This window comes from Mastigoproctus giganteus, chromosome 14 (assembly GCF_048544385.1).
Source record: "Mastigoproctus giganteus isolate SK-2022 chromosome 14, ASM4854438v1, whole genome shotgun sequence".
Classification (NCBI taxonomy): Eukaryota; Metazoa; Arthropoda; class Arachnida; order Uropygi; family Thelyphonidae; genus Mastigoproctus; species Mastigoproctus giganteus.
The window spans coordinates 19,747,938-19,774,848 of NC_143588.1; the positions used below are offsets into that span (position 1 = coordinate 19,747,938).

The window sequence follows — 26,911 nt, forward strand, 5'->3', positions numbered from 1 at the left end:
TGTGCCCGCCCCCAACTTTTTTCTTACTATTGAATACACCATGAATTGTCAAACTAATAGACTAAGCTTATCTGCGAAAAGATCTAAACCTCCGAAACACTTCCTGGTTCACTTCACAAATATACGTGGTCTCAATTCTAATGTCAATGATGTCCATTTCCACTTGCAGGCTGCCAAAACCCCTTGTACTTTTTTCTGACAGAATCTCAGTTATCGGTTGATTCAACTACTGACTGTTCATCTCAGTTGCTCAAACTATTTGCTGTATGATTCCTTTTGCCTCAAAGGTGGTACTTATGTCTATGTCCTTTCTGATATTCCCTGCCAGAGACTTGGTAATTTGGAATCTCCTCTTTTCAACCTTCTCTGGCTTAAAATCTCTGTACCTCATTGTGTCAAATTCATCTGTTGTCTCTACCGTTCTTCCACCTCCACCAATCACTTGGAGCTCTTCGACTTCCTCTCTTAACTTTACTTTCTCCAGTCCAACTTTACTAACAGTGAGGTAATTTTCCTTGGTGATTTTAATGTTCACAACTCCAGCTGGTTTCCGTTTTCTAGTTACACCGCCCGAACTGGTTGAGATGCTGAGGCTATTGTAATTACTAATGAACTTGCGTAGATTGTTCATTTACCTACAAAAATACCAGACAATTCTAATCACACAGCCAACACGCTTGATCTTTTTCTCACAAACAACCCTTCTAAGTATGAGGTCGAAACGAGAGGTCCTTTAGGCACTTCAGATCACAACTTGGTGATTGTCTCTTCTCCAATGGAGCCTTTATCCCGTGGCTATTCACAACCTCATATTGTTTGGCATTACAAGAATGCAAAATGGGATTACCTGCGAGATTTCTTTTCCTTGGTCAGACTACTGTTTCAAAACTTCTGATGTCAATGTTTGCTCAGATCGTGTCATTGAAATTATCCTTGTAGGAATGGAATCCTTTATCCCACACTACACTTTAAAATCTTGTCCTTTATCTAAACCTTGGTTTTCCAATAAATGTACTAATGCCGTTCGGGAGAAGAATGTTGCATATCGTAATTGGCTTGTATCCAATTCTTCAGTTTCATTTTCTGCCTACACCAAAGCTTGCAACAACTGTAAAGCAGTTATTAATCAGTCCAAACTAGATTTTGAATCGGCTAAGAGAAGAAAAATTGCTTCTTGCCCTAATGGTAGCGGAGCATTCTGGTCTCTTGCCAAAGCTATTGGCTGCAACTTTTGCCCATCTCTGCTCCCACCTCTCTCAAAACCAGATGGTTCTGTTGTCACTTCAGCCAAGGATAAAGCTGACCTGCTAGCATCCCATTTTTCTTCGAGCTCACGTATTAATGATCTTGGTAAAACACCTGCCACCATTGCAAACATACTCCATTCAATGCCCCCTGTGGTCTTCCATCAAAAGGATATCAGAAGGATTTTGACGAATCTTGACGATAAGAAAGCTCCAGGTCCTGATGGTATTTCTCTACTTGTTCTCAAAACCTGTGCTCCCGAACTTACTCCTGTTCTTTGCCGCCTTTTTTCACTTTCTTATTCCAAAGGTGTTTTTTAATTTTCTGCTTGGAAATTTGCTCCTATCCAGCCAGTTCCTAAAAAGGGTGACAAATTCCCCCCATCCAATTATCGTCCTATTGCAATTACTTCTACTCTTTCTAAAGTAATGAAGGAATCAATTAACCGCCAACTCGTAAACAGAGGGGTGAAGTGGAAGTGGTTTCTTTCTTTTTTTTTTATTTATTTATTTATTATTATTTTTTTTTTTTTGGCTGATGCTGCATAAGCTTGCTTTCTTGCATCAAATGCCTCTACTAATGCTAATGCTATCTTGAAACCTTCCGTCTGATCAACGATCACCAGTATGAATTCAGTCAGTGTCGATCCGCTGGATATTCTGGCTTATGTTAACCATTTATGGACAAATTCAATTGAAAAGTTTGTTGACACACAAGCAGTAGCTCTAGACATCTCAAAGGCTTTCGATCATGTTTGGCATAAAGGTCTTCTAAACAAGTTTCCATCTTATAGTTTGCCAACTGTTTTTTTGTAATTGGTTATCCAGTTTTCTCTCTGATCGCTATGGTAGAGGCTCTCTGTCTTCTAAGTTCTCCACTAATGCTGGTGTTCCGCAAGGTTCAGTTGTTTCCCCCACTCTTTTCCTCTTGTATATTAATGACCTTCTTCCATTGACTGGAAATCCTATCCATAGTTTTGCTGATGATAGCACATTGCATTCAACTTTCCATTTTGAGAAACCTTGCCCTGCTCAGTCAGCTTCAGCTTCTCAAATATCTGCTACCAATTTCTTAAATGCCAATCTCCAGGTAATTCTCCAGTGGAGCAAAGACAACTTAGTTGATTTGAATCCTTCTAAAACTTAGTCTTGTCTTATATCTCACAAAAAGTATTCTTCTGCTTCTATCCTTATCTTTGGTGACCCTCCGATTTCTAGGCAAGCTGATATATCCCTTTTGGGAATTACCCTGACTTTTAATCTCTCTTGGCACAAGCACGTTACAAATATTGCTTCCTCTACATCTAAAAAACTTGGTTTTCTCTTTTGCTGTCGGCGTTGCTTTTCTTCCAAACAGCTGTTCACTCTGTACAAATAGCAAATCTGCCCTACCATGGAATATTGTTCCCACATCTGGGGTGGTGCCCCCAAAACCTCTCTCAGGCTTCTAGAATCCATTCAGAAGAGGGCAGGTAGATTAATTAATGACTCATCTCTGACAGTCTCTCCACTCTCTGTCTCACAGACATACTGTTTCAGCTGCATGCCTTTTCTACAGATACTTCCATGGGCTATGTTCTTCTGAATTGGCTTCTATAATTCCTACTCTCTCTTTCAAAACAGTCCAAACACATCATCCATTTACTGTCTAACTTAAAACTCACAGAACCAACTTTTCATCTTCCTTGTTTATTCATTCAACTGCCGTTTTCTGGAATAACCTTCCTTCATATGTCTTTCCTGAAAATTACAGTCTGCAGAAGTTCAAGTCTAATGTCAACAAATATCTTCTCTCGTCTTCTCAACCTCCAACCCAAGCACGGTACTAAGTACTATAGGTTCTGGTACCTCTCGTGTTTGGGGTTTTCATAAAAAAAAAAGTTATATTATGGGAGGCAGCAAGGGAGGTAAGTAATCCCTTAGTCATAATTATGAGAGCATCCTTGGATTCAGCGGAGGTTCCTATGGATTGCAGAAGTGTGAATATATCCCTAATCCATAAAGTGGAATCAAAAAGTTGACACGAGTAATCGAAGAGCTGTCAGGGTAATATCTGTTTCAGGGAAAATAATGGAATCATTGGTTTAAGAAGTAATTCATGACCATTTGGACATGAATGTAATTATACTGCAATCAAAGCATGGATTTTTCAAGGGGCAGTCTTATCTAACCAATCCGATATGTTACTATGATGCAGTGACCAAAGAACTGGATTCAAAAAATAATTTTTACGTCATATACTTAGATTTCAGGAAGGCTATTGATACTATTGCACATAAAGACTGCTGTACAAACTGAGCAATGTTGAATTAAGGGAAAGTTATTGCTATGGATAAAGGGTTAGTTAAGTGGAAGAAGACAGAGAGTGGTTATCAATGGACACTGCTCTTCATGGACTAATGTTATTAGTGGAGTTCTCCAGTGTTCAGTGTTGGGTCCATTGTTGTTTTCAATATTTATTAATGATATTGATAAAGGTATATCAGGCTTATTGTCTCAGTTTACAGATGATACAAAGGTTAGCAGCATGGTTATCAAGAGTCATCAGGGTGAGCTACTGCACAAAGATCTAGGAAAATTGGGTCGATGGGCTGAGAAATGGCAGTTGAAGTTTAACATTGACAAATGCAGGGTACTGCACATGGATAGCAGTAACCTCAGTATAACTTATCAACTGTGTGGTACTACACTCGGGTAGTGGAGAATGAAAAAGACCTGTGGGTAATTGTGCAGTAAGACATGAAATTCTCTGAGCAATGCAGACATATTGCCAGGGCAGCTCATGAAATGATACACAGAAACTTTGCTAGCAAGGATAAGGAGGTGAATTTATCTTTTTATAAGGCCATGATTAGTCTGCATTTTGAGTACTGTATACATGTCTGGAGGCCTCTCTTTAGGAAGAATGTAGATGATGTAGATCTGCTGGAACAGGTGCAGAGAAGGGCAAACAGATAAGCGAAGCGAACAAAAGGGCGCTCTTACCTAGAAAGGCTTCACTTCTGAAAATTGCAGCACCTCGAGATCACACCTGCAGGGAGATCTGATTGAGGTGTTTAAAGCCTTGATGGTTTGAGTAAGCTGAATGTTAATGGTATTCTTTTACTTGCTGAGACTACACACACGAGGAGTCATAAATTCAAGTTGAGGATGTGTAGAAGTTTGCCTTCATCCAGCAGGTGGTTGATTGTTCAAAAAGGCTTCTTTCTGTTGTTATAGTAATGGATGGGTTCAATAAATTCAAGACAGGACTAGACAAATTCTTGGAAGATCCAGATGGGTTAACAGTGTTTTTTTTTTTTTTTTGGCTGATGCTATATAAACTTGCTTCCTTGCATCAATTGCCATTACTACTATTGGGTTTTAATTTTATTTAGAACCAATTTCAAATCCATATAGTACTTAGACCTTAACTTCTGGGAGCATCTTGTCTTATTTCTCCATTTTTATCAGCAGAATGCCAAAGTGCAAGGAATTTTCTGTAGTCTTCCACAACGTTTACAGTTTGTTCTGTACTCCACTCAATAATATTGGAATTCCTGAACAGAATAAAAGACAAAATTATTCCCTTGTTGACCTAAAAGCTAGTGTTGCAAGGAGATTCCAAAATGTTTGTTTGTTTGTTTGGGAATTTATTATGCACATCAGCATCAGTGGCCACAGTGCACCATACGTGTGGTTTTTCTCAAATGCACTAGGAAACATACACCTACTTGCACCTAGCTATGCATACCTGTTTGATGCATGTGGCATCTCATGCATCACCGTGCCTCTAGTTACATGCCTCATGCTGCATGAAAAGAGGCACTATCTAAATGAGACATAACAAAGTCTATGTATTTGCTTGATCCACTAGGATCCCCTGCAGGTCTTGAAATCCATAACATCACCTTGCTTTCCAGGCTGCTGCATGTTCTAAAAGAACTTTCACCTCTGCCTGTGGCTATGGTTAATCTAATTAGTCTGTGTATTTTCTAGCATTCTTCAAATAGGCCTCTGGGGTTGGGCATATTCATAATATAATTTTTTAGTAGTTTACACCAACCTTGCGTTGAAATAATAAAGCAAAAAACAAAATTAATAGTTTAATAAAATAAACTGGTATTACTAATTTACAATAGGTATATAAAACAAAAAGAAGAAAATATCATAAAATACAATAAAATATACAGAATTAAAAGCACTAAAATCTGAAGCTTTTGAAGGCTCTGCCTTCTTTCTCAACAGTACGCTTTATTTTTGCAGTACAATCTTAAATACCTGCTGGTTCACAGCACATGTCATGCGATTCAATAACACGTGCCTTGTTCTCATACGTAATGGAATCGGAAGTGGCTCGGGAGTGCGTCAGGTGGAATCAATCATCCCCTCCAAGGATCACTGCCTCAAAGAGGGGATGAATCTGCATGCCCCTATCTCTATTAATGTTGCTCCCAATGGAACTAATCCGCAAGTTCTCGAGCTCCTTGCGGTCCCAAAACCTATGTGCCCGGTCAATGATAATAGCTTCGTCCGGGAAGATTTGATGTTGCTTCTCCCAATAATGCTCCGCCACGGCTGATTTTGCATAATCTGCATTCCTTACCACCTTCGTGTGCTTCCCCAGACGATCCTTTAGACACTGTTTTGTTTCCCCCACAATCTGGGCACTTAATGCTATAAACGACCCCGCTTACACTTTCTTTTGGAATGGGATCTTTCACTTGTGACAACTTATGCCCTGGTAGCTGCATACAGCGTGTCTGATGATCCCATAATACATGGGCTATTCGTTCGGTTAGACCCGGATAATAGGGAATGTATGCGGTGGCTATCAGCGTGAATGTCTCACCTCTCCTCTGTTCTCCTTTGATATACTTATTTATGATCCTCTGGGGGTAGCCACACCTCAGGAGATCCACCGTGACGTGCTCAAACTCTTTATTTTTATCCTCGGAGGTGCTACAATTTGATTTAGCCATGTCTATAAGTGCTCTAATCACACTGTTCTTGTGATGGTTGGCCTGAGCTGAATTATAATGTGAATACTGACCTTTACACATAGGTTTTCTGTAAACCCTAGTCTTTAAACACGGGCCTTCTCTGTAGACCAACACATCCAAGAACGGTAAACCCCCCCCCTTCTTCCATCTCCGAGGTACAATGTGTAAATGGGGAGAAGCCATTAAGAAAATTCAAAACGTCATCTTCACTCCCTTTTCAAATAATTGAGAACGTATCTTCTACGTATCTTTTCCATGCATGCATCCGGAGAACCATATCACTAAATATTCTAGCCTCAAGCTCCTCCATCGCCAAATTAGCAATAATCGCACTAATGGGGGAGCCCATTGCTGCCCCATAATTATTGGGAGAAGCAACATCAAATATCCCGGGACAAAGCTATTATCATCAACCGGGCACATAGGTTTTGGGATTAGTTCCATTGGGAGCAACATTAATAGAGATAGGGGCATGCGGATTCATCCCCTCTTCGAGGCAGTGATCCTTGGAGGGGATAAACGATTCCCCTGACACGCTCCCAAGCCACGTCCGGTTCCGTTATGCATGAGAACAATGCACGTGTTATTGAATCACGTGACATGTGCCGTGAACCTGCAGGTATTTAAGATTGCACTGCAAAAATAAAGCGTACTGTTCAGAAAGAAGGCAGAGCCTTCGAAAGCTTCAGATTTTAGCGCTTTTAATTCTGTATATTTTATTGTATTTTATGATATTTTCGGCTTTAACACTGCTTGCAAATCCAATCCAATCCACATAACACTGCTTGCAAACTTTGCAAGCAGTGTTATGTGGATTGGAAACTTTGACATTAAGCTTGATATACCTTCATCAATATCATTGATAAATATAGAAAACAGTGGTTTCAACACTGAACCCTGTGGGACTCACTAATAACATTATTAGTCCACAAAGAGCAGTGTCCATTGATTACCACTCTGTCTTTTCCCAATCAACCATCCCTTTATCCATAGCAGCATCTTACACTTAATGCCATACTGCTCCAATTTGTTCAGCAGTCTTATGTTCCACAGTATCAAAAGCTTTCCCGAAAGCATGTCTGAACTGTTCAGAGAATTTCATGTCTAACTGCACAATCACCCCCAGGTATTTTTCATTCTCGACTAATGAAAGGTCTTCTCTCATTGTTATCTGCAGTGTGGCAGATAACCCCAGGTCTTTTTCATTCTCAACTAATGCAAGGTCTCTTGTTCTTATCCACAGTGGGCAGCACAATCTCTAGAGGACGCTGACTCTTTAAAAATTACAGCTGTGAATTACAGGCTCCGAAAAAGTGATGTGTTTGCCTTTTTATTTACCTAATTGTTATTTTGTATTGTACTTTATACGTAATCTTATAGTTATAGTTACATTGGTTATTTTTATTTGTAATTTAGATAAAGAGTTTTTGTAGATTACTACTTAATATACGTAAAACCATTATTTTGTTCGAATCTTGCAGCCATTGTTTTTGTATAGAGTAGTAGAGAATTCAAATTTTTAATTGTGGTAACTAGGTAGCTCTAACGTATAATTATATAGTGCAATACGCATTACTGCATTTAGGATTCTATTAGATAGCGTAGTACAGTAAACCCCCACTATTTGTGGGGGTTACGTTCCTGAGAAATGCCGCGAATACCGAAAACGCGAATACTGAGTTATGGCTCCCATAGTAATAAAGGGGTTCCGTTCCAAAGTACGAAATATATAAGAAAAACTAGTCTAAAATTTTGTCTATGTATGTATTATATGTACCTTCATAATATGACTATGTACATAGACAGTACATAGTGAAATGCAAGCTTATGGCATCGAAATGAAAATAAGAAACAATTTAATATTAAATGTAATATTTATTACAAATTTCAAACTGCGCTTTTGCTAGTTAAAAAACGTATCCCGCCAGTGCTATCACCAGTTTCACTAAAGTGTTGATAAAGGAATTTTGCATTTTCACGAATGATGAGTGAACTTTACGGAATTTTATTTTGAGTTCGGTCTTCTATCCACAGATTTAAAGCTTTTTCCATTTTTTCTAATTTAACATCACGAGTTACAGAGCAAATGTTTGAAGCAATTAGCGTGTTTTCACGGACACTACGGCGGATTTTTTCTTTCGATTTCTTGATTAATTGTACCGTTGACTCATTGATTTTATAATGTTTTGCCATTGAGGAGACACTTTCACCATTAGAAATTTTGTCTAATAACTCAGTTTTATTCGCTAATGTCATCAACTTTGATCTTTTCACATTTCCCTTGTTATTCGTAGCCATATTTTTGTACGGGTTAGAAAGAACTTGTCTGCAATAAAGTCACTTTCTTCCGTTAACACACTCGAAAAAGTCTGTTTTACACTGCAAAACGGTAGATTTATCACTTTTGTAAGCATATCAATTTATAAATTGATAAATTTATTCAATTTATAAGCATATAAATTAAAGGCAAACGACGAAACCTTCCATGACAAGCGCATAACACATACTGAACAAGGATTAGCGAGAAACATCCACGCTCGCGATTTTGTCACCCCCTCTCCCTCACCCACTGAGCCCTGTTTTGACCGGGAAAGATAATTTTAGCCACGCCCATGTTTTTTTATGGCGGAAAAAGTTTACGGCGCTTTAAATTTCACATTTTTTTAGGTTTCATTTTATATTAAATCAGCGACCGCGAATACAGATACCGCGAATAGCAGGGGGGGGGGTTACTGTATTGACAATTAATTAATTAAATTTATTGATCTTATTAATTTAAAATATCATGCCCCAGACTATAGCAGCAAAGCAACGGGAACAAAGTGGCAGGAGTGCTGTGACTCGGGGGGAGAACTGAGGGGGGGGCGATTCTCCAACACATCACAGCCTAAAAAATGTGCAACTTGTGAAATGTTTGCCAAACTCTCTGGAACAGAACATGATCTAGCCAAGGAAGATGTCTTTGTGTGTGCCAGGTGTAGAGAGTGTCTAGAAATTAGGCATCAACTCAAGAGTTCTACTGGGCGTCTATGAGAGCTTGAGGTGTAGGGTAGATGCCCACAAAGAAATTAATATGAGGGGCCCGTCAAGCTCTCAGCTGCCCAACTCAACGCCAGAGCTCACTCCTGGCATCCGGCAACACAGCGGCAATCTCCAAGACAATGCACTGGTTCCAAAGGAACTAGTTATTGTTGGTGACTATTGTCAGGGAGACGGGGAATATATTGTGTAAAAAGGATAGATGCAACAGGACCAGGGTATGTCTGCCAGGGGCAAAAGTTGATGACATTGTAAAGCATATATCATCTTTTAAGGGCACAAAAGGTGATATTGTTGTACACATTGGCACCAATGAAATTAAGAGTAGGAGATCTGCAGATTTACTTAACAAGTACAGGTCAATGTTGCAAAAAAGTTGAGTCGGGGTTAAATTTAAAAGTGTCTGCAATTCTGCCCAGACACAATAGGAGGGGGTACATGATGAGAGCCTTGTTAATCAATTTGGCCTTGGAGGGAATGTGCAAGGCTCAAGGGGTAGAATTTTTTTCAGCATGGTCTGTGCTTGTTAACAGGAGAGACTACTTCTACAGGGATGGGATACACTTAAATAGAAAGGGTGCAAGAATATTTGCTGATGCTATCGAGGCAGTGTTAGGTGGGTCAGAACACTGCTAGCTTGGGGGGAATTCACAGACTAAAAGGTTAAAAGTAGCCACAGCTGGGGGTTTCAGGGACTGATGGCAGTCATTGTGAAACAGGTGGGTATATGGGATGTGTCAGGGTAAATAGGAATAGGTGCTAGAAGCATAGTAAATTAATTTGATGAATTTGAAGTGTTGTTCAAGACATCAAAGGCGGATATTGTTGGGATATCAGAGACGTGGTGTCACACTGATATTAGGAATGCAGAATTGGAATGGAATTTTGGGAGTACAATGTGTACAGAAAGGAAGTACATCCAGTTGATACAGATGAACAGTGCACTGTTGAGTCAGTTTGGCATGACATAAGCACTACAAAAGCAAAATTAAGAGTAGGAGTGTGTTATAGGCCTAATGACTCGAATGAGTACAATGAACAATTATACAGAGAAATAGAGTGGGCTAGTCAATCAGAATGTCTTATAATGGGGGATTTTAACTTCCCAGATATTGACTGGAACTTGTGGGTTGGTCAACTCACACATTAGTAAGACTTTTGTGGATTTATTGGACGACTGTTTTCTGCAACAGCATGTTCGAGAGGCAACCAGAGAGGGTAATACTCTTGATCTGGTTATCAGCGGTGATCATTCGTGTATTAAGAATTTGCAGATAAAGGAACCACTAGGTGGCAGTGATCACAGTGTACTGATGTGGGATTTACTTAAAGATATAATTACCATCAGGGGTAAAGGAAAGGGTTTTTGCTTCCGTAAAGGTGAGTACAGTGGTCTCAGACAGTTTTTAAATTCTGTACAGTGGGATCAACTGACGATGTTACCAACAGTAAATTCTAAGTGGGAAGCATTCAAGGAATTAATCGTGGAGTTTCATACCTATTAAGAAATATTGTTCAAGGTTTAGGCCTAAATGATTATCAAATGAACTAATGAGACTCGTAAGAGAAGAAAAATGCATGGGATGCATATAAATTATCAGTAGCCTATGGCAGAGATAAGCTAATCTGTAATCAGGTCACAAAGGAGGTTAGGCAGGTGAAGGCAGATTACGAGAAATCTTTGGCAAAGGATGCTAAGGAAAACAGCAAGGATTTCTTTACTTATTTAACTCTAAAAGGAAAGGGATGAATCTGATTGGTCCACTTGATATCGATGGTTCGACTGTTGATGATTCTGCTCAGATAGCAAACAAGCTGAATGAGTATTTTGCATGTACATTCACACATAAGGAGTTAAGGTTTGAAAATGGCAGAAGGTTATCAAATTGTAGCAGGGTGCTTAATGATTTTGTAATAACTGAGAGCAAAGCGGAGGAGAAATTGTTGAAGTTAAACATAAGAAAGACACCTGGGGTGGATGGGATCTCTCCAGTTATATTAAAGGAGGTGACAAAGCAACTAAGCAAACCCTTAGCCATAATTATGAAAGCATCGTTGGACTCGGGGGAGGACCCCATGGACTGGAGATGTGCAAATGTATCCCCAATTCACAAAGGGGGATCGAAGGGAGACAAGTAATTACAGACCAGTTAGTTTAACTTCTGTTCCGGGTAAAATAATGGAGTCGCTGGTTAAAGATGTATTGCAGGATCATGTAGACAAGAATGCAGCAATAATTCAGACACAGCATGGGTTTGTTAAGGGAAAGTCTTGTCTGACAAATTTGATAGGATATTATGATGTGGTTACAAAGGAACTGGGTGTAAAAAATAATTTTGATATCATATATTTGGATTTCATGAAAGCTTTTGAAACTGTTGCACATGGAAGACTATTGTACAAATTGGGGCAGAATGGTATTAAGGGTAAGTTGCTACAATGGATAAAAGGATAGTTGAGTGGGAAAAGACAGAGAAGAGGGTGGTAATCAATGGGTGCTGCTCTTCGTGGACTAATAAATGTTATTAGTGAGTCCCACAGGGTCCACTGTTGTTTTGTATGTTTATCAATGATATTGATGAAGGTATATCAGGCTTTTTGTCGAACTTTGCAGATGATACAAAGGTTGGCAGGGTTGTTAATGACAGTAATGGCAGTGTGCCATTACTGTCATTAACACTGCAACAGGATCTAGAAAATGGGATACAGGATCTGGGATACTGCAACAGGATCTAGAAAATTTGGGCAGGTGGGCTAAGAGGTAGCAAATGAAGTTTAACATTGACAAATGCAAAGTACACATATGGTATACATAAGTACACATATGGGCAGTAACCACAGAGTAACGTACCAAGTTTGCAGTACTACACTCATTGTAGTGGAGAATGAAAAAGACTGGGGTAACTGTGCAGTCAGATATGAAGTTTTCAGAGAAGTGCAGATAGGCTACCAGAGCATGGGGTTTTGTCAATGATATACAGCAACTTTGCTAGCAGGGATAAGGAGGTATTTATCCCTTTGTATAAGGCAACGGTCAGGCCACATCTTGAGTACTGCATACAGGTCTGGAGGCCTCATATTAGGAAGGATGTAGAGCTGCTGGGACAAGTACAGAGAAGGACAATGAGATTGGTGAAGAGAACAAAGGGATTCTCTTACCAAGAATGGATTAAATTCTGCAAACTGCAGCATCTGGAGCCTAGGCACCTGATAGGTGATCTGATTGAGGTATATAAGGCTATGAATGGTTTGGGCAAGCTCAGTGCTGATGAGATTCTTCCTCTTGCTCTGATTATATTACTTGAGGGGGCACAAATTCAAATTGAGGAAATACAGTTGCAGAAGAGATGTGCAGAAATTTGCCTTTAAGCCAGCGAGTGGGTGATTGCAGGAACAAACTTTTATCAGTCATTGTGGAAGTTGATAGCTTAAATAGATTCAAAGAAGAACTAAATCTTTTGAAATGAATGGATAGGTGAAGTGGGAATGTTTTTTTTTTATTTTTTATTTTTTTGCCTGATGCTGTATAAGTTGCATCATAATTACTACTAATGCTAATGAAGTGGTTTCAAAAGAACATGTGTTAGTCAAACACATTCTGAGAGTTTATGGGACAACCAGTCCTTTTTTCCATTGAAATATCACATATGATCTTCTATCTTTAAATAGAATCCATCATGGTAGGAGGTTCAAATGAGTCAAGGTTCAATGCATATTAAGATTACTTATAAGGCATTCATACAATATTCAACATTAAGAGTCTGTACGTGTTCATTCACAACCTACTGACTTTAATGTATTGCTACTGCACTGGTGGACCTACACTATTTATACAGTATGTCTGATTTTGTTATACTGGTATGTATGCAAGTGCAGAGGACTTCTGGAAGAGTACAGTACACAATATTCAAGTGCAGAAACACAATAATGCACAATAGCCATGTACAAATACTTTTGCACAGTAGAAAGTATTCATTCTGAATAATTCTGTTAATACAGCATATATGATTTCACAACTATCAGAAGATTAAATAAAAAGTTTGAAATGTGTAACAATCAATCTTAAAAATTACAGTATATCAGAGAAATTACTTAAGACCACCAGAACTGCTTCTAGAAATTGGTTCAGAATTCAAATATTACTAATTTTTGAAGAAGTAATACTTTAAGGATGTTAAAGTATTTAACTACATACAAAATAAAATAACTTACTTCATGTGCTTCTGGAGACTGTGCTATAAATCCTCCACCATGACAATGGATAACCAGAGATGGTGACAAAGGTGCCACTGATTGTGGTGATTTACCACTATATTTCTAAAAGTCAACAATTCATTATGGCATTATTTTCGTTACCAGGTTTTGTTCAGAAATCATAATTTATAGTTCATCAATTTAAAATTATTTTCTTTTAATAAAAACTGGGGGCTTTGCCTGCTGCACTCGCTTCTTTTGATAAAATAAAATAAAATACTTATAGAAGCTTTCGACACTGTCTCTCTCTCTTCCTGAGCTATGACTACATAAATACGTTACATATGGAAATCAAAAATAGTACCGTGTGGTCATGTATGATAAACATTTTTACTACAGTAAAACAAGCTTCTGTTACGTATTTTAGTATTTGTTACATATTACCACATAACCCACATCTCTCTTCTCGCATTGGCTGAATAAATATCATTAGGAGGAAAATTATTTTAATGTATAGAAAGATAACAAGTACAAAATAAAAATGTTTTTGACTGTGTCCAGATTATTTTCTTCACACATTTGAATGTTGATATGTATAAAGATGCAAAATAGAGAACTAATTAAAAGTCTAGTGTTAATTTACAGTGTATTCTGATTTCGTAATAATCATGTTATACAAAACAGTGGTACGACCTATCGTAACATAAGCTAGTGAAACATGGGTGCTTAATAAAAAGGAAGAAAAATCTTTAAATGTGTGGGAAAGGAAGATATTAAGGAAAATCTTTGGCCTGGTAAAAGTCAGGGAAGAGTGGAAAATAAGGACAAACCAAGAGCTGAAGGAACTGTATGGAGGAACCGGATATAATGGGAGTGATAAAGAGCTGAAGACTTAGATGGGCAGGCCACGTGATACAAATGGAGGAAAACAGATGGCCAAGGAAAGGAATGGAAGGGCAACTGGGAGGAAGAAGAATGAGAGGAAGACTGAGAAGGAGGTGGATGACATAGAGAATGACCTACAACAGCTTAGAGTGAGACAATGGAGAACAATGGGCAGGGAAAGAGACAGCTGGAGAAAAATTGTCGAAGAGGCCAAGGTTCTACAAGGACTGTAGCACCATGGAGTAAGTAAGTTTCATAATAATAATAATAAAAACACCCAGAAATCGAAGGGATATGTGGCCAAGTATATCACTATCTTTATACCCATGAAACTTAGCAATAACAAGAGTAGTGTCACATTTAAAACTACTAATACTAGTATAAATGTTGCTGAAACTGTGATGAAGCTTAGAAACAGCCCTTGCATAATGCTGTGAGAGAGAGAGAGAGAGAGAGAGAGAGAGAGAGAGAGAGAGAGAGAATATTTTTTAGTTATTTGGTAGCATTTCAAATGTTATTAACAGTTAAAAAATGTTGAAAAGCAAGCACCAAAGTCGGAGGCGGAACGAAAGAAAGTCATGAGCGTAAACGCGAGCAAGATCAATCAGAGGCAGACAAAAGTCCAAATTTTACTACATGTGGTCAATCATGTATCGACTTGGTCTTCAATCGCAATGTTAATAGTTTGAATTGTTTCAACTATGTATCCTACTTCAATTACCACAAACCTTTATTGTTGATTGTAAATGAAAATATTGAATAAAATAAAACTGATTTTATTAAGCTTAAATCGTATTTTTTCATTTCACATGACATTATTCAGGATCCACCTTCAGCTCCATGGAGCCAACGTCAATTTTTTTTTTGAAAACTAGTTTAAGCAATTATATTTTACCCCTTGCACCAAAATATGTGATTTCACGGCCAATATTTATGAAAGCTGTGTACGTTAAAAATTTTATACAAATCTTATAGTAACTTTTTAGTCTCTCAGCAAAACTGATTTTAACAGCATTTTCCACATTTCAACACTGATTTAGCAATTTATCATCATCATCGTTCCGTTATTCCATGGGTCAACGTCTGAAGCCTCGTCACCATGCCCCTGTCTGTGTACTTCTCTCAGTCGTTGATTTCACTCCGGTTTCCTCATCTCTTAATGCCATCAGTCTTTATCATGTCCTGCCACCTCATTCTTGGTTTGTAAACCAAACCTTTCAAATCCAATTCTGGAGTTTATCAACCTAAATTCTCTCCCTAATCACATCATTCCTGATTTTGTCACATCTTGTCTTTCCAGCTATGCTCCTCACAAATCTCATTTCTGCCCCCTGCATTCTGCTTTCATCCTTTTTCCTCATAGTCCAAATGCATACGTCACAAATGGTGTAATAGGTCTGATATATAGCCTTCTTACATTTCAGTGGTATATTCCTGTTACAGATCCGATCTTGTTTGCCTAGAGAAATTCCCGCCCAGTTGTATCCTTCTAATTATTTCTTCATCCATCACTTGTCTTTGTATGGTGCTTCCTAGATACTTCAAGTTGTTAACCATTTTGAGCTCTTTCCCTACCATTATAATGTATCCATCAGGCTCACCACTCCTCTTTAGAACCATTACTTCACTCTTTTCCTGACTGAAAAACAGTCCAAATTCACTGGTCATACTAGCCCACATATCAACTTGCCACTGCACTTGTTCCCTGCTCTCTCCCCATATGCAGAGGTCATCTGCGAAGAGCATTACTTTCATCTGGTCTGTTCTAGCAATTTATCATCATCATCTATCATTATTGTTCGACCACTCTACATTGCACATCATTCATGACAGCTATGAACAGTACCGGTGACAGGATACCTCCTTGCATCAAACCTGATGTTATTTTGAAGTTCTCCATCAACCCAATCAATGTTCTTACTTTGCTCACTGTGTTGGCATACATATTTTCAACTATCTCCACAAGATGTTCCTCTATCCCCAAGTTTCTCAAAACCACCCACACTTTCTCTCTCTTCATGGAATCAAAGGCAGCTAATGATTGCTCCACCAAGGCCTTGATGGTCTTGGTAAGAGACGTTTCTGGCACCTCTCTCATTGAAGCTGATGGTGATTTGTGGCACTGTCACTCTCTGGTTGGCTGAAACAATGCGAGACGTATGTCGACAGCCAAGTTGATCTGCCCACAGTGCTGTCCACGATGAGATGTTAGTCCGGAAATGGTGTATTCCCGATACACTCTTGATTCTGTTGAATGGGGATTATGCAATTACTATACCAACTCCGAGATAGAGCGACCCATGCGTTGAGCACCTACTATCATCCCTCTTTAAAAGTCGGTTAACTTGTGAAGTTTAACCGTACTGACATCGAATTACCATCTATGTGAATGTAATGATACTGTGTACCTATATACCTGCCAAGCAGTGAGTTTGTGCATTAACGAGAGGTGTGACAGCATTGTGTTGCCCAGGAACCAAGTAACCCATGAATTCTGTAACTTCAATGTACAATAAGTATAATAAACAACTGTACAGTTTGAGTGGGTCTGTAAATTAGAATATCTTATAACGGAGAATTTTAACTTACAGATATTGAATAGAACTTGCAGAGTGATTAATTGTACAGTAGAAAGTCTTTTATGGATTTACTGGTTGACTGTTTTCTACACAAGCATGTCAGAGAAGAAACAATAGAAAACATAGTCTTGATTATCAGCAGCACCTCATCATGCATTAAGAATCTTCATATAAAACGACCCACTAGGAGGCAGTGATAACAGTCTATTGAAGGTAGCTAACAAACTAAATGAGTATTTTGTATCTACATTCACACATGAGGAGTTATTCTGGGAGAGGAATGCTAGAGGTGAATTAAACTCTGGCAGTGAGCTAGATGATTTTGTAATAACTGAGAGCAAAGTGGGGGAGAAATTGTTGCATGGGATCTATCCAGTTATATTAAAGGAGGCAGCAAAGGAAGTAAGCAAACCCTTAGCAATAATTATGAGAGTTCCTTGGACTCAGGGGAGGTACCGATGGACTGGAATGTGCAAATGTGACTGCTATTCACAAAGGAGGATCATAGGGCAACAAAAATAATTACAGACCTGTTAGTTTAACTTCTGTTCCAGGGAAATTAATGGAGGCACTGGTTAAAGAAGCACTACAGAATCATCTAGACAAGATTTCAGTTATAGTTTGGACACAGCATGGGTTTGTTAAGGGGAAGTCTTGTCTGACCAATTTGATTAGATACTATGATGTGGTCACAAAGGAACTGGATGTAAAGAATAATTTTGATATCATATATTTGAATTTCAGAAAGGCTTGTGATACTGTTGCGAAAACTGGAACAGTGTGGCACTGGAGGCAAATTGCTGCTATGGATAAAGGGATGGCTGAGTGGGAGAAGACAGAGCGTTGTAATCAATAGATATTGCTCTTCATGAACTAAATGTTATTAGGGGAGTTCTCTAGAGTTCAGTGTTAGGTTCATTGTTGTTTTCTGTATTTATTAATGATATTGATGATGGTAAATCAGGCTTAATGTGCAAGTTTGTAGACAATACGAAGGTCAGCAGGTTTGTTAATGACACTAATGACAGCACGCTGCTGCAACAGGATCTAGAAAAGTTGAGCAGTTGGGCTGAGGGGTAGCAACTAAAGTTTAACACTGACATTGCATATAGGAAGTGAATTGCATTTAACATTGCATATTGCATATTTAACATTGCCCAGACGCGATAGGAGGGAGTATATGATGAGAGCCCTGTCGATCAATTCGCCCCTGGAAAGATTGTGCAAGGCTCAAGGGGTGGAATTTTTCTCAGCCTGGTCTGTACTTGTTAACAGGAGAGACTGCTTCTACAGGGATGGGATACACTTAAATAGAAAGGGTGCAAGAATGTTTGCTGATGCTATTGAGGCAGTGTTAGGTGGGTCGGAAAACTGCTAGATTGGGGGGATACAAGGACTAATAGATTAATAGTAGCCACCAGCAGAGGTGAAAGTGATTCTTGCACTTATATTGGAATGAGCCGGAGCCTGGAAAATAAGATGCAGGATATTTCAGAGACTGCTGGGAATCATTGGGGTACAAATAAACACATGGGTTGTGTTAGGGTAGCTAAGAATAGAAACAGGTGCAGGTATACTTGCGTGTACACCAATGCTAGGAGTTTAGTAAATAAATTTGATGAATTTGAGGTATTGCTCAAAACATCAAAGGAAGATATTGTGGGGATTTCAGAGACGTGGTGTCACACAGATATAAAGAATGCAGAACTGGAATTTGGGGAGTACAATGTCTACAGACAGGATAGGAAGGGAGGAGGGGGTTATGCTATTAGTAAAGAAATACATAAAATCCAAGGAAGTGAAGCCAGTCGACATTGCTGGACAGTGCAGTGTCGAGTGAGTTTGGTGTGACATAAGCATTGGGAGATCAAAATTGAGAGTAGGAGTGTGCTATAAGCCTAATGACTCTGATGAGTATAATAAGAAACTGTACAAGGAAATATTAGAGTGGGCCAGTAAATCAGAGAGTCTTGTAATGGGGGATTTTAATTTCTCAGATATTGACTGGAATTTGGGGGCTGGTAACTCCCACACTAGCAAGGCTTTTGTGGATTTATTGGATGATTGTTTTCTACATCTGCATGTTTGGGAAGCAACTAGAGGGAGTAATACTCTTGATTTGATTACCAGTAGTGATTCTTCATGCATTAAGAATCTGCAGGTAAATGAACCACTAGGTGGCAGTGATCACAGTGTGCTGAAGTGGGATTAACTCAAAGAGGTAACTACCATTAGGGGTAAAGGGAGGGGTTATTGCTTTCATAAAGGCAACAACGATGGACTGAGACAGTATTTAAATTCTATACAGTGGGACCAACTGATGATGTTACCAACAGCAAATTCAAAATGGGAAGCATTCAAAGAACTTATCTTGGAAGCTACTAGGCTTTACATACCAACTAAGAAATATTGTTAAAGGTTTAGGCCTAAGTGGATGTCAGATGAACTAATGAGACATATGGCAGAGAAGAAAAATGCATGGGATACACACAAATTAACACGTGACACAGAAGCCTATGATAGATACAAGTTGATCTGTAACCAAGTTACAAAGTAGGTTAGGCAGGCAAAGGCAGATTACAAGAAATCTTTGGCAAGGGATGCAAAGAAAAACAGCAAAGAGTTCTTTACTTATGTAAACTCTAGGAGGAAGGGGATGAATCAGATTGGTCCACTTGATATCGAAGGGTCAACTGTTGATGATTCTGCTCAGGTAGTTAACAAACTAAATGAATATTTTGCATCGACATTCACACATGAGGAGTTATTCAGCGAGGGGAATGCCAGAGGTGTATTCAACTCTGGCAGAAAGCTAGAGAATCTTGTAATAACAGAGAGTAAAGTGGAGGAGAAATTGTTGAAGATAAATACAAGAAAGGCATCTGGGGTGGATGGGATCTATCCAGTTATATTAAAGGAGGCAGCAAAGGAAGAAAGCAAACCCTTAGCCATAATTATGAGAGCTTCCTTGGACTCAGGGGAAGTACCCATGGACTGGAGATGTGCAAATGTGACCCCAATTCACAAAGGAGGATCAAAGGGCGACACAAGTAATTATAGACCTGTTAGTTTAACTTCTGTTCCCGGAAAATTAATGGAGGCACTGGTTAAAGAAGCACTGCAGGATCATCTAGACAAGACTTCAGTTATAGCTCAGACACAGCATGGTTTTGTTAAGGGGAAGTCTTGCCTGACCAATTTGATTGGATACTATGATGCAGTCACAAAAGAACTGGAATGAAGGGAATAACTTTGATATTATATACTTGGATCTTAGAAAGGCTTTTGATACTGTTGCACGTGGAAGACTGCTGCACAAATTGGAGCAGTGTGGCACTGGAGGAAATTGCTGCTATGGATAAAGGGGTGGTTGAGAGGGAGAAGACAGAGAGTGGTAATCAATGGACACTGCTCATCGTGGACTAATGTTATTAGTGGAGTCCCTCAGAGTTCAGTATTGGGTCCATTATTGTTTTCTGTATTTATAAATGATATGGATGATGGTATATCAAGCTTAATGTCCAAGTTTGCAGACGATATGCAAGTTGGCAGGTTTGTCAAGGACACAACTGACACTATGCTACTGCAACAGGATCTGGAAAGGTTGAGCAGATGGGCTGAGATGTGGCAAATGAAGTTTAACATTGACAAATGTAAAGTACTATATATGGGAAACAGCAACTCCAGAGCAACGTATCAACTCTGTGGTACTACACTGACAGTGGTAGAGAATGAAAGGGACCTGGGGGGTGGTTGTGCAGGCAGATATGAAGTTTTCTGAGCAGTGCAGACGGGCTGCAAGAGTAGCTCATGGTGTATTGTCGATGATATATAGGAATTTTTCTAGCAGGGATAAGGAGGTGATTATTCCCTTGTATAAGGCAATGGTCAGGCCACACCTTGAGTACTGTGTACAGGTCTGGAGACCTCATTTTAAGAAGGATGTAGAGCTATTAGAATGAGTACAGAGAAGGGCAACAAGATTAGTGAATGGAACAAATGGTTGCTCTTATGAAGAAAGGCTCAGGTTTTGCAGATTACAGTGTCTGGAGACTAGGCAACTGTGAGGTGATCTGATTGAGGTGTATAAAGTCTCGAATTGGTTTTAGCATGCTCAATGCTGATGGGATTCTTCCTCTTGATCAGAATAATTGCCTGAGAGGGCATAAATTGAAATTGAGGAAAGACAGTTGTAGGATACATGTGTGGAAGTTTGCCTTTAGCCAGCAGGTGATTGATTGCTGAAACAAACTTCCATCTGTTGTTGTAGAAGTTAGTAGCTTAAACAGATGCAAGGCAGAACTAGACAAACATTTGGAGTGAGTGGATGGGTGAAATGAGAAGGTTTTTTTTTTTTTCCTGATGCTGTACAAGCTTTGTTTCTTGCATCATGTGCCTTCACTAATGCATTAAGAATCTTCGTATAAAAAAGATCCACTAGGTGGCAGTGAAAACAGTCTATTGAAGTGGGATTTACCTAAAGAAATAACTGCTTTCAAGTGCAAAGAGAAGGAAGGGCTGCGGTTTTCATAAAGCAGACTATGGTGGTCACAGACAATTTTTAATTTCTATCCAGTGGGATTAACTATGAGGCACCAACAGAAAACTATATTGGAAGCATTTAAGGAAATAATCATACAAGCTACTAGGCATTTTATCCCAATTAAGAGACAAGATGTTCACAGCTTAGAACTAAACAAATGTCTAATGAACTGATGTAATTACTGCTAGGCCCAGTCTAGGGTATTTTCACATCATGGTCAGAAAGATTTTTTGGCTCTCTTTACTAAGAAAAAAAAAATATATATATATATATATATATATATTTTTTTTTTTTTTTTTTTTCAGGATTTGTAAAATTTAGCACCCCTTAAAGTAGTGTTTCTCAAAGGGTGTGCTGAGAAATCTTAAAAAAAAAACTAGCGTCGTTTTTATTTTAACATCATTGTCCGAATATACGTACAATACCATTAATAAGAATAAAGTACACGAAGGATTTTTTTATGACGAATTGAAATTGACATATCTAAATACAGGGGCATCTGCATTCAGGCACCAACACTATTTGAATAAAGACCAATTATCTGTCACCCGCAGACCACGTGAATCGGACCGACGCGATACTGTATAAGTGTGCAGCCTTTCTGAATTACCTCAGAAAGTCAAAATATGGGATCCCGTCTCTAGTCCTCTGCGAATTGTACGCATAGGCATGCGGTGTATTAAGTGTTTATATATATCGTGTTAATATTGTCATATTAAACTGTTGTTGTTTGTTTGTTTGTTATTTGGTTTTTAGGAGCATTAGCAACTATGTTTGTGTTAATTTAGTGTTAGCCGATTTCTTAAGATAATTTAAACGTATATAAAAATTAAAAATTCTACACAACTGTTTTTTGTTTATTAGAAAAAACTGAAAATGGATATACGAAAATTTTCAAATAAAAACAAAACTATTGATGTCGGCGACAGTAGTTCTGCAGCAGATACAAATATATCCATTGAAAATAGTGATAATATGAACAATACCAGCGCCGATGAATCTCAGCCAAAAATATCGAAAATTAGTATAAGAAAATATAATGAAGATTATTTAAATTTTGGATTTACGTGGACAGGGGACATAAATTTCCCCTTACCTTTATGTGTTGTATGTGGACATAAAAAAAGCAAACATTGCAATGATTCCTAGCAAGCTAAAACGCCATATGGAAAAAGTTCATCAAAATTTGATGTCTAAAGACAAAATGTATTTTGAACGATTAATGACAAATAGTGCCAAACAAATACAAAAATTGGAAAACACAATAAAAGTGTCTGACAAAGCACAAATTTCCTCCTATGAAGTAGCGCAACTTATTGCACAAAAAGGGAAATCTCATTCGATTGGAGAAACGTTGATCGGTCCTGCTTGTCGTATAATGGTGCAATGTATGTTCGGCAAACATGCAGAAGCTGAAATAAATAAAATTCATCTTTCCAACGATACTATAAGTCGAAGAATAATTGATATGTCGGAAAATATAGTAGAAAATGTTCAACAAAAACTTGATCATCAAATTTTTGCTCTGCAAATAGATGAGTCAACAGATATCAGCGGGAAAGCACAATTAATGGGATTTGTTCGATTCATTAATGGAGATTTAATTATGAACAAATTTTTATTTTGTCAAGAATTGCCAGGAAGAACGACAGGAAAGGAAATATTTAATTGTGTAGATAACTTTTTCGAAAAGACAAAGTTATCGTGGAAATTATGTACAGGCATTTGTACAGATGGTGCTGCATCAATGATCGGACGTGAAAAAGTTTTTTGGCGTTTGCAAAACAAAAAAATTCAAATCTTATTTCTACACATTGCATTATTCATCGAGAAGCTTTAGTAGGCAAAACTCTCCTGACAGAATTAAGCATTGTACTAGATGACGTAATAAAAATTGTTAATTATATTAAAAGCAGACCTTTAAAATCACGAATTTTCAAAGAATTATGCGACAGCATGGAATCTAACTACAATTGTTTATTGCTACATAATGATATTCGGTGGCTTTCTAGAGGAAAAGTTTTAGCCCATGTATTTGAATTGCGAGCAGAACTTTGTACATTTTTAAAAATGAAATAAGTACCGCAGTAAAACAAAAGAATCGTATGAAAATAGAAAAATTTTATGATTGTTTTAACAATGAATTGTGGTGTGCAAAACTGGCTTACATAGAACATATTTGCACATCATAATATTTTAAATACTAGTTTACAAGGGCGAAACGAAAATATCTTAACATCAACAGATAAGTTAATTGCTTTTGATAAAAAATTATGCTTGTGGATGAATAAACTTGATGAAAATAATTTAGCTGTTTCCTAAGATTCCTTTTTTTTTTTTTTTTATGACAACCCCAAACACGAGAGGTATTATAACCTATAGTACTTAGTACCGTGCTTGGGTTGGAGGTTGAGAAGACGAAAGAAGATATTTGTTGATATTGGACTTGAACTTCTGTAGATTGTAATTTTCAGGAAATACGTATGAAGGAAGGTTGTTCCAGAAAACGGCAGTTGAATGAATAAATGAGGAAGATGAAAAGTTGGTTCTGTGGGTTTGAAGTTGGACAGTAAATGGATGTTGGCTGGTGGCGGCACGTGTTCGGACTGTTTTGAAAGAGAGAGTGGGAATTATAGAAGCCAATTCAGAAGAACAGTGCCCATGGAAGTATCTGTAGAAGAGGCATGCAGCAGAAACAGTGTGTCTATGAGAAAGCGAGTGGAGAGACTCTGTTAGAGATGAATCATTAATTAACCTAACTGCCCTCTTCTGAATGGAATCAAGAAGCCTGAGAGAGAGAGGTTTTGGGGGCACCACCCCAGATGTGGGAACAATATTCCATGGCAGGGCGGATTTGCAATTTATACAGAGTGAGCAGCTGTTTGGGAGAAAAGTAACGCCGAGAGCGAAAGAGAAAACCAAGTTTTTTAGATGTAGAGGAAGCAATATTTGTAATGTGCTTGTGCCAAGAGAGATTAGAAGTCAGGGTAATCCCCAAAAGAGATATATCATTTTGCCTAGAAATCGGAGTGTCACTAAAGATAAGCATAGGAGCAGAAGAATCCTTTTTGCGAGATATAAGACAAGATTAAGTTTTAGAAGAGTTGAAATCAACTAAGTTGTCTTTGCCCCACTGGAGAATTACCTGAAGATCGGCATTTAAGGAATTGGCAGCAGATTTGAGAACTTGAAGCTGATTGAGCTGGACAAGGTTTCTCAAAATGGAAAGTTGAATGCAATGTGCTATCATCGGCAAAACTATGGATAGGAGTTCCAGTCAATGGAAGAAGGTCATTGATATACAAGAGGAAAAGAGTGGGGGAAAGAACTGAACCTTGGGGGAAACCGGCATTAGTGGAGAAGTTAGAAGACAGAGAGCCATCTACCATCACCTTCAGTGAGCGATCAGAGAGAAAACTGGATAACCAATTACTAAAAACAGTTGGCAAACCATAAGATGGAAGCTTGTTTAGAAGACCTTTATGCCAAACACGATCAAAAGCCTTTGAGATGTCAAGAGCAACTACTTGTGTTTCACCGAACCTTTCCATTGAATTAGTCCATAAATGAGTAACATAAGCCAGAATATCACCAGTGGATCGACACTGACGGAATCCATACTGGCGATCGTTGATTAGACGGAAGGTTTCTAGGTAGTTTAAGAGTTGGCGGTTAATTGATTTCTCCATTACTTTAGAAAGAGTAGAAGTAATAGCAATGGGACGATAATTGGATGGGAGGGATTTGTCACCCATTTTAGGAACTGGCTGGATATGAGCAAATTTCCAAGCAGAAGGAAAAACACCTTTGGAATAAGAAAGTGAAAAAAGGCGGCAAAGAATAGGAGCAAGTTCAGGAGCACAGGTTTTGAGAACAAGTGGGGAAATACCATCAGGACCTGGAGCTTTCTTAGCATCAAGATTCATCAAAATCCTTCTGATATCCTTTTGACGGAACACCACAGGAGGCATTGAATGGAGCGTGTTAGGAATGGTGGCAGGTGTTTTACCAAGATCATTAATACATGAGCTCTAAGAAAAATGGGATGCTAGCAGGTCAGCTTTATCCTTGGCTGAAGTGACAGAGGTGAGAGCAGAGATGGGCAAAAGTTGCGGCCAATAGCTTTGGCAAGAGACCAGAATGCTCGGCTACCATTAGGGCAAGAAGCAAGTTTTCTACTCTTAGCCTGTTCAAACTCTAGTTTGGACTGATTAATAACTGCTTTACAATTGTTGCGAGCTTTGGTGTAGGCAGAAAATGAAACTGAAGAATTAGAAACAAGCCAATTACAATATGCAACGTTCTTCTCTTGGACAGCCTTAGCACATTTATTGGAAAACCAAGGTTTAGATAAAGGACGAGATTTTAAAGTGGAGTGTGGGATAAAGGATTCCATTCCTGCAAGAATAATTTCACTGACACGATCTGAGCAAACGTTGACATCAGAAGTTTTGAAACAGTAATCAGACCAAGGAAAAGAAGAAAAGAAATCTCGCAGGTCATCCCATTTTGCATTCTTGTAATGCCAAACGATACGAGGTTGGGAATAGGCATGAGATAAAGGTTCCATTGGAGAAGAGACAATCACCAAGTTGTGATCTGAAGTGCCTAAAGGACCTCTCACTTCAACCTTGTACTTAGAAGGGTTGTTTGTGAGAAAAAGATCAAGCGTATTGGCTGTATGATTAGGATTGTCCGGTATTCTTGTAGGTAAATGAACAATCTGTGCTAGGTCATTAGTAATTGCAAAAGCCTCAGCATCTCGACCTGCTGGGTCGGTGTGACTAGAAAACGGAAGCCAGCTGGAGTTGTGAACGTTAAAATCACCAAGGAAAATTACCTCACTGTTAGGAAAGTTGGACTGGAGAAAGTCAAGTTGCAAAGAGAGGAAGTCAAAGAGCTCCAAGTGATTAGTGGAGTTGGGAGAACGGTAGAGACAACAGATGAATTTTACACACTGAGGTAGAGAGATTTTAAGCCAGAGAAGATCAAAGAGAGGAGATTCCAAATTGCCAAGTCTCTGACAGGGAATATCAGAACGGACATATGCACAAGTAACACCTTTGAGGCGAAAGGAATCATACAGCAAATAATTTGGACATCTGAGATGAGCAGTAGTTGAATCAACTGATAACTGAGATTCAGTCAGGAAAAGTACATGGGGTTTGGAAGACTGCAAGTGGAAATGGACATCGTTGAGATTAGAATTGAGACCACGTATATTTGTGAAATGAATTAGGAAGTCCTTGGGAGGTTTAGATCTTTTCGCAGATAAGCTTGCTCTATTATTTTGACAATTCATGGTGTATTCAATAGTAAGAAAAAGTGGGTGGGACATGCTGTATGAAGTAATGAAATTTTTGGATATGGCGTACATGTGGTAAGAATATACCCAGATCCTTGACATAACGTGGCCTCGACAATGCTCCCCGCATACACACTACT

At 38.6% G+C, this 26,911-nt stretch overlaps 1 protein-coding gene across 1 annotated transcript in view; it reads right to left on the reverse strand.

Moving 5' to 3' along the window:
• The window catches only part of Hsl (hormone-sensitive lipase), a 179,698-nt gene that overhangs the window by 88,222 nt on the left and 64,565 nt on the right, over positions 1-26,911 (reverse strand). Inside the window, exon 4 of the mRNA XM_090388264.1 lies at positions 13,478-13,582. Coding sequence (XP_090244390.1) covers positions 13,478-13,582 — 105 coding nt within the window. The remainder of the gene's footprint in view (positions 1-13,477; positions 13,583-26,911) is intronic.